General features: G+C 37.9%; 1 protein-coding gene across 3 annotated transcripts in view; it reads right to left on the minus strand.

Moving 5' to 3' along the window:
• Positions 1-8,905, minus strand: part of LOC101857232 (protein AF-17) — a 25,691-nt gene that overhangs the window by 6,282 nt on the left and 10,504 nt on the right. For all 3 annotated transcript variants that reach the window (XM_005092651.3, XM_005092652.3, XM_013079394.2), the window contains 7 exons: positions 6,485-6,936; positions 5,443-5,628; positions 4,801-4,898; positions 4,106-4,208; positions 2,628-2,716; positions 1,390-1,471; positions 281-410 (listed from right to left, as the gene is read on the minus strand). In XM_005092651.3, coding sequence (XP_005092708.1) covers positions 281-410; positions 1,390-1,471; positions 2,628-2,716; positions 4,106-4,208; positions 4,801-4,898; positions 5,443-5,628; positions 6,485-6,936 — 1,140 coding nt within the window. The remainder of the gene's footprint in view (positions 1-280; positions 411-1,389; positions 1,472-2,627; positions 2,717-4,105; positions 4,209-4,800; positions 4,899-5,442; positions 5,629-6,484; positions 6,937-8,905) is intronic.

Here is an 8,905-nt window from a genome sequence, read left to right on the forward strand (position 1 = left end):
GTAGTATGCAATGGAAGGCGTTGTTCCCCGTCTGTCCATCCATCTGTCCGCCCGCTCGAATGTATAGAGTCTCTCCGTCCGCCCATCGGCCCGTGAGTAGCGAACAAATCTTCACAAGTGGAAGACTTGTTACCTGTCCGCTCATTTGCGGGTAGCTCCAGTGAACCATTCGTTACTCGTGAACACCTATTTAGCAAGCCCGACCCAACTCTAATTATGACCCACTTTCATGTTATATCAGTATCCCTCACCATATTACAGCCAAAAACAAAAAGTTCACCTGCACATCATCAGGAGACGAAATGTCCTCAAGGCTACCAACAGAAGAACTCTTGCTGGTAGAGGTACTTCCATCATAGAGGGACAGGGGTAGAGACAGACGGGCATTGACAGCAATCAAATGGTCTCGTCTGGAAAAAAAAGAGGAATCTTACTGTACACAACCATAGAAAAAAGAGTAAAAATATGATATTTTTAAAGTTATTAATGCTGGTGACAAAACATAATTTTTAACAAGCTAATATTGCTTTTGAACCAGCAAATGAAATATTCAATTATCTTTTCCAGTCAATCATCATCCTTGTCGTACTAAAAAGCTAACCCTCTAAAATAATGCAACAGCAACATGCCCAGGCCTTTAACATCAAATCATAAATCACACCTGGATAACATTTCAAAAAAGCAAACAGGTGAACAAGTTGTGGAAATAAGCACTGCACAGCAGGTCACTTTTAAAAGCTGCTTTAATTTCAGAGTGTGATTTAAGACAACTTTTCCAAGAGAATGTTCAGAAACTCCCCATATTGACCACAAGCATGAAAACCTTAGTGTATCAAAGAAATCATACATAAGTATGTTAACACGTGTGATGTTTGCTAGCCCAGATATTTTTTATCTGGGAAAAAAAACAAATGTCGTCCACGTTACCTGTATGTCATCAACGACATTTCCACATCAGAAGTAAAAGAGGAGTTTCAAAGTGTATCTACTTTCCTTGGTAAGTGTTATATCTGAATAAGCTTATATTTCAAAAGTTAAAATCTAAAACATCTTCTATAGATTGCATTAAAGGCAGAAAAGCACAAAAATTGATTGCAATTTAGTATGCATAAATTATAGTGCCCCTCCCTACTCACAAGTACACTCTGTAAGCTTCACAATCTATTACCATGATAGACCTGTAAAATGTTCAGAAACAATCTTAGCTTCCTGGGAAGCACAATAGTGTGGTTAAACTTCAATCATGAGACAAAAAAAAGGGACAAAACTTCTTGATAAATCACAAAATGAAAGAGCTTGGAAGCAAAATAAAATTCTGAAGTCTAAAAATATTCAAATCTATTCAAAGAGCACAAAGGGGTACAAATTAAAGGAACAGAATGAAATAACCTGGAGGTAAGTCCTCGCACTTGCTCCTCCAGATCATGATTTTCTCCCTTTAAACGATGCAGACAGCTGAGGAGGGATGCAACTGAAACAAAAGTTCATAATGCATTAAAAGCAATTTAATCTAGTCAAAACACTTCATGGCAAAAAACACAAGCGGACAACGATTTCTCAGTTGCAGTGGTTTAGAAATTAAAATTTATCAAAGTTATTACTGGAACTTAAATGTACCTTGTTGTTACCAGTCATTTTTTATTCTACTTAGTACTAAATATGCTAAAAACTAAATGAGAGTTTCACGCAGTAAAACATATTCCCTTGATATCCATTTCAAGAAAATGTAAAATACATAATGAAGTACACGATGGTCAGGTGTGAAAAATAATTCTTTTTTAAGGAAGCTGCTGACATCTAAAGAATTTGAGTTCCTGTTACAATCAGTATTAACATAGACACCAAACGCCCAACACTGGTAGAGCGAAAACGCAGTGGACTCGCCCAAGCCAGGGGTAGCCCCGGGAACATACTCACTTATAGCTCTGTTTTTTATGTCAGTCACATGCATTACACATCAAGAAGAAATTGGAGCATTCAATGAAACAACAAAATTTCCTATATCTTCCGTGACAGTTGAGTTTTTCATCAAGGAAAGAGGATTGGTAGGTAGCGAGTCCAAAACCTGCCAAATGGAACTGTGATTTTCTGACTTGCCTCAATCCGAAGGGCTGCAAAACATCTAAATATTACTCAAACACCCCCAAAATTGGCAGTCTATTAAAAGAAAGATTGATTTCCACTTCGCAATCTTCCATTCACAAATCGTGGGAAAAACGAAGAAGTTACAAAATTGTTACTTTGAGAGTTTATTCTTAAAAAGGTGTGTATTCGATCACTGTGCGGAATATACCTACATCATTGCAGATAGGCTAAACTTTATAATGTCAAAAGCTATTTTGTGAAATTCCTCACAAAAACAATGGCATTTAAAGAAATAACGTTGACATTGTAGCTGTTTTTGCGTGGCCTGAAATCCAAAATGGGAAAAACTGCTACACAGGGTATACACTTGCCCTTAGCTCGCTGTGACATCACATCTGTTTTAATCACAATTAGCAATAGTAGAAGACGATGAAAACAAAGAATATGTATTCATTACTTTGACCAACGTATGCGGAAGACAATCCAATTTTGCTCTATGTTCCCAAAATCACAAGAGAGAAGTTCAGTATAGTAAATCTCACTGTCAAAGTGCTGTCCTTGTTCCATGAGAAATTGAGCCCCTTGTTCCCACTGCTGTTCCAGTAGATGCTCCATGGTGAGAGGAAACTCCCTGGAAGAAATTGAAAAAAGGTGGCAATTTATAATCTGATGATTAAATACAGAATGATGAAGAATTATGTTACACAAAAAGAGACATTTTTGTGCTACAAGAAAGACAGACGGACAGACACTAATAACTGCAGGATGGTAAACCAGTAAGACCTACCTAAACAACTTTCAACCACCAAAATGGACAGACTGCAAAACAGGAAATACATAAACTTAAGCCTTGACGTGCGTAGTCTTGCTCCTGGCAAAAATATACTCTGTGTAATTAACATAAGCCACAACACAAACTTTCCATAGCCTGATGTTCACACATACGCACGAAGCACACCAAAAATACCCTTTTTGTATCAACACAAAGCCCAAGGCAGTATTTCACACCTTTGGAAGTGACCAAAATACAGAACACCTGCACCTCCAGGAGTGTAGACCTACGTAAAAGCAAACAGCTGCTTCCCAAAGATGTCAGACAAGTTACACAATACACAACACAAAGACATAAACAAATGCAGTATCCCTGTAATCAGCAACAATAATCCTCCTGATAAAACATGGACCAGATTTTCTGGAAACTGAAGATCCCGATTTTATATGGACATTTTTTAAACACCAGAAAATCACATTACACGTCCATAGACAGCAACTGATCCCAAATCTGCCGTAAGCTGACAGAACGCCTTTTTTATTTTATTTCGGCACCAAATTTTTTTATTTGTTAAATTAAAAGCTTGATCAGTTGTGTGAAAAAATCAAAGTGAAACTGTGACTAGTTTTTTTAATAAATTAGAATTCAAATTTTACAAGAGCGGTATTTTAAAATGGTTTTCGCTGACAAAAAGCTTCTTTATCTCGAAACTGCTGTGAACGAAGAAAAGGTGGTTTGTCAGCTTACAGCAGAAATAGAGGTGACAATAGTCAGCATTGTTGTTCCAAGGACTAGTTTAACAGCCTACTAGGCAGCCATTCAGCTGATTATTTCAATTCACCCATTGCATTTATAAATTCACTTTTTTTCAGTAAAAAATCCCAAACACTGGCACATGATAAAGGAGTAACAGTGACAAAACAAAATTCCTCCCACCACATACCAATCAGAGAATTCTCAAAAAAATTTTAATGAAATAATGATTTTTCTTTCCTCCCCCCATTTCAACATTAACAGCAAAGGTTAGAGGCCTTGAGGTTTCAGATTGAATTCTTGGCAAAGCTCAGTTTGACATAGTACACAGAGGGAAAAGAAAACAGTGAAATAAAATTGCATACACTAATACCAAACTATTCTCCTCTCAGGAAGCCATCTAGTACTATCCGTTTTACTTTGAGCTATGAATTTTCATATGCCTTAAGGAACCTTTAGTCTCACTTGTATCAAAATGCAAAAACACAAACTTACTGAGAATGATCCTGGTTCTGTCTTGGAGACCCAGTGAGGTGACTAGGGAAATGTTTGGGTGGATGGAGAAGAACTGGGGCTCCATTTGATAAGGAGCTGTTATCTGAAAGGAGAAAAAAAGACTCCATAGCAACATAACCGCAAAAAAACATTAAAAACTATAATGAAATATTAAACTTTTACCCGAAATTTCACACAATACTTTTAAAGTATCATGGATAGCTCTAGAAAGTTTGAAATCTCAAAAAAAAAAGGATTTTTTCAAAGACTAACAAAAAGACTGTTAAGATAAAGAATATGTGGATGGTGTTGAGTTCTAACTTGTTAAATGGAAGACTGTACCTGTAACACAACAATTGCCATGTCTTCTGTAATAAACTTGACTTTTATTTCTTTTATCAAATGAATTTTTCTTCTTTAGAATAAATTGACGTTCCATATTTGTTGTAATTACTTTTTAGAATAATATTCTGTTTTAGTACAAGATATATTATTTTGTAGAACTGCACGATGGTCCAATTGAAAGAGTTCATTTAATTTCCAAAATTGTCATTTGCAATTAAAGACATTTTGTTCACATAGAGAAGTTATAGCACCTTATTAAAAACGTTACCCTCCATGTGTAGAGAACACCAAGAAAAAAAACAAAAACTGTTGAGTGTTAATAGCTGTATACATTGCACATTTGTTCAAACCTTGTGCTGAGAAGCTTGAGAGAGACACATGGCCTGGTGCACTTAAACTTTGAAAGTATGGGCTTCCTCCAAATATACTCCCACAATAGTCATGGTGGCTGTAAAATACAACATAAAGACCAAAAATAAACATTTAAATTAAAAAACAAAACTTTCAAATTAGTGGCAGACTGATTTATAACAGGTCTCTTTTAACTAAATATCTCTTGCAGGGTTTTTATTCTCCATTATTGACACTATATGGTATAAAACAAAAATTGTTGTTCTTTAATGGCAAGCTCATCACTTCTACAGGCTAATATGGAAAGAAATACCAACAGTGATCAAAGATGAGAATTAACCTCCATGTGCTTCAAAGGACATAAAAGATCACAAAACATAAGTTAATGTAGTCTACAATATTGAAAAAAAAAACTAAAAATGTTTAAAATGTGTTCCATGACCATCCAATTGCTTTGATAGTATATGTACATCTGCTTACATATTTAATACAAATCCAAATTTTTTTTTAATTACAATTTCCAACAGATAATAAAATTAGAACATGGCATTTCAAAAAGAATTTCACATCGTCCAGTAACTGAACAAAGAAAATAAATCTTCAGTCAACAGTCTAAATCTGTTTGAAAACCAATAACCTACCCAGGCAAATTTGTAGATTGTGCTGCAGTACCAGTGTTTTCAACTTTACTGTTTGAGATTGCTGAATCCCTTCGTCGCTTTCCAGAAGACTTCTTACTCTCCTTTCCAGCACTGAAGCGATTTGTTACCGTTGATGAGATAGCGTTGCGCACATTCTTTTTAGATGCATTTCCTTTTTTGGAGGGTCTAGAGTAAAAGTTCAGAATGAAAAGCCTGGCCATTCATTGTGAAGAGATGTAGAGAACAAAATACCCATCATAAGTTTATACTTCTAATGTTAAGAGTCCAACACTTCCTCTCAAAGATAGGAAACATTCAAAAGTGCATTTCTCATTGTATGTTCAGTTCCAAAATTATAATAAAATTTCAAGCCACTGATACTAAAACTAAAGTGAAAGTAACTATGTCTTTCTTTAACACAGCGGAAACAAACTGCTGAACGATATTAAGCACACTATTGCCCAGTTCTCCCCTTTCCTCCCCAACACTGTTAAGGGATAATATGGACAAATAAATCATAAAGGTGAATGACCTTCACTTTTGGGAATGGGCCCTGACTGTTCATTGTAATATTATGAGAGCCTACGACATCACCACAAACAGACGGAACTACTCATGACTTCAGTTAATATGATAGTCTGACCAAATAATTAAAAAAATTAATGATAACAGGGAAGGGGCTGGGACTTGCATTAATCACAGTCAGGTTTTATCAAGGTAACCTCACACTCCACAAACAAGACACCAGAAATACGGCTTGTACTAACAGTAGTTTGGGGGGCAACAAAAGATGATCACATTAAGGTTTTACTCTTCCAAATGCTTTCTTTCACTTAAAGAATTCTTATTAGAGGGTAATTTCATGGCACCAAAAGTAAACTTCACACCCATTTCCATCACAACTCTACAAGATTGATCGTCTTTCAGTAACTCCCATAAAAATGTAAATTTATCGTGAGATGGAAAACTTCCACAAAGCAAAAAAAAAATATATATAAATTTATATCCAGCATTGCAAACAAGAAACACGGGAATTACTCACTCTGTGCTCTTTTTTCTTGGACCTGTGGAGGTGCTACGACCTTCAGCTGGCAACTGTGATGATTGACTTTGATTCTGCTGTACCTCTACTTTGCTAAACTCCATCGCAGAGTCCCCAACATCAATCTCTGGAGTGGGTGCAGTGGGGACGGGATTTGAAGCAACGTCCGAAGCCGTGTGGAGGACAGGGGCATCAGGAGCTGTCATACTGGACGAAGGTTCCTGATTGTGGTCACTGCCTGAATTTTTTGCCTCCTCTGTCTCGAGGGGAGATAGAGCCGAGCTGATGTCAGAGACTTCACTGTAGCTGCGGCTAACCTGCCCTGGATTTGAACCTCCTATATCAACATCACAATTAGGAATCAACGTTGGAGGAAGGGCGTCGCTTGTACTGCTCACAGATTGATCAACTGGAGGGCTTTTCACTTCCTTGATGACAGGTACATTTCCACTCTGTCAAATGGGAAAAATAAAGAAGGCAAGAGCTCATCTAGCTGTAGATAAACAATAAGGAAATTGTGAAGAAACCTGACTTAATACTAATAATGAAATTATAGAACAGATAAACTAAATCACAAACATAACGTACATTTACATTGTTTCAGTACTCTCTTTTCAACAAAATTTGGAGTCTCTCGTTGTCTAGAGATTATGGTGTTCACCTCTACGAAATCTGACGACGGAAAATTTTCTTCTCTGAAATTTTCTCCTTTCACCTCCTTTTCTGCTCTCTAGCCAGGCTCTGTCGTCTGCTGTCATTTCCAATTTCTGTCCCCTCCCCTTTGCCCCCTCCTCTGCAGCCTTTCTATGCTAAACCTTGGCTCTTTCTTACCGCTGTCTTTCAGCTATACCCCTGATCTTAGGTAGGTAAGATCTAACACCTAGACTCCTCGGATAAGGGCAGAAAATCTTGGAGGTCCCACGTGCAAGTTGCACATGTTAAAGATCCCTTGGTGGTCCTAAAACCAATCAGAGTCGGCTTCAGCCGCCACCCAGGCAAAATTCAACATTCCAACCAAAGTGAAAATGTTTAATGAGTCCTGCAATCATATTTAAACCTTCTGCAGTTGTGAGCACCGTAAACACTAACCAAAAAAAAAGGGCACAGTACTCTATATCTAGATCTAGATTCTACTTTTGTGAGAATTTAGAAAAAATACATAATAATAAAAATTGGGATAATGACCTCCGAGCCCAACAAATGGCCCATAGTGTCAGGGGAAATTATTTGATCTCACCATCTTACGTTGGATAATGCTTGAGAACAGGCAAACCAAGTAAATAAAGGCCACAAACCTATACATTTTTAGAAAGTTTTTTTGTTTGACTAGTAAGTGTTTTACTGCTTTCATAACTGCATAAGGTCATATGAGCGCATGGGACACATTAAACATTTTCAGTTCAGTAGGAATTTTGAGTTTTGCTCGAGGGGAAGCCGAAGCCTACTCTTATCGATTTGAGGACCACCAAGGGATCTTTAACGTGTGCAACTTGAACACAGATCTCTGAATTTATTTTTGCCCCTATCTGAGAAGACTAGATGTAGATCCTACCTACCATAAGATCAGGGGTGTTGCTGAAAAACAGCAGTAGAAGGAGCCAAGGAGTAGCAGAAGAAAGGCTGCAGAATGAGTCAGAAGCCCAGAGGAGAGGGCAACGGGGAAGGGAAAGTGGGGCAGAAAATGGGAGACAAAAGCAGACGACAGAACATAGAGAGCAGGAAAGCTGATTTAATTGGTCGCCAACACTTTGAGGACTAAGAAACCCCTGTTCTCTGATCACTCTGTCCAGTTTAAGTTTGAGACGCTCTACACACATAATTTTGATCATTGTAAACTAATTATTCAACGAGGACTTCAAGATAAAAATACTCATACACCACATAATAATATACAGACACAGCTCTTTAAACCACCACCCTAGTGACGAGTATGAAGTTGGTGGAATAGCAGGGCTGGCAGTTTAATAGGGTTCCTCCATCAAATAACCCGGATAGCCCAACTCCAAGGAAAATGATTCTGCTGTGTGATCTGTTTGAAAAGTGGTTTTTTTGTTAATGTATACATCTATTTATAACTGAGAGTCCTCTCTCTCTCTCTCTCTCTCTCTCTCTCTCTCTCTCTCTCTCTCTCTCTCTCTCCTCTACTCGTTTACCCTTCTCTCTAACTGCACTCTTTCTGTCTCTCACTCTCCCCTTCCTATACTCCCAACCCTAGACCTCCCTTTAGAAACCCTCCCCCGGCCCCCACTCCCACTTGATACAGACCACAGCCCACTCCTACACACTAGACCTGGGCCCCTGCTCCCATCCTATCCCATTCTCCGTCCCCATAATCTCCTCACCACTACCCTTTTCAACTCTTTCTCCTTCTCCCCCTCTCTCTGTCTCTCTCTGTCTCTGTCTCTGTCTCTGTCTCTGTCT

This window comes from Aplysia californica, unplaced genomic scaffold (genome assembly GCF_000002075.1).
Source record: "Aplysia californica isolate F4 #8 unplaced genomic scaffold, AplCal3.0 scaffold00050, whole genome shotgun sequence".
Lineage (NCBI taxonomy): Eukaryota > Metazoa > Mollusca > Gastropoda > Aplysiida > Aplysiidae > Aplysia > Aplysia californica.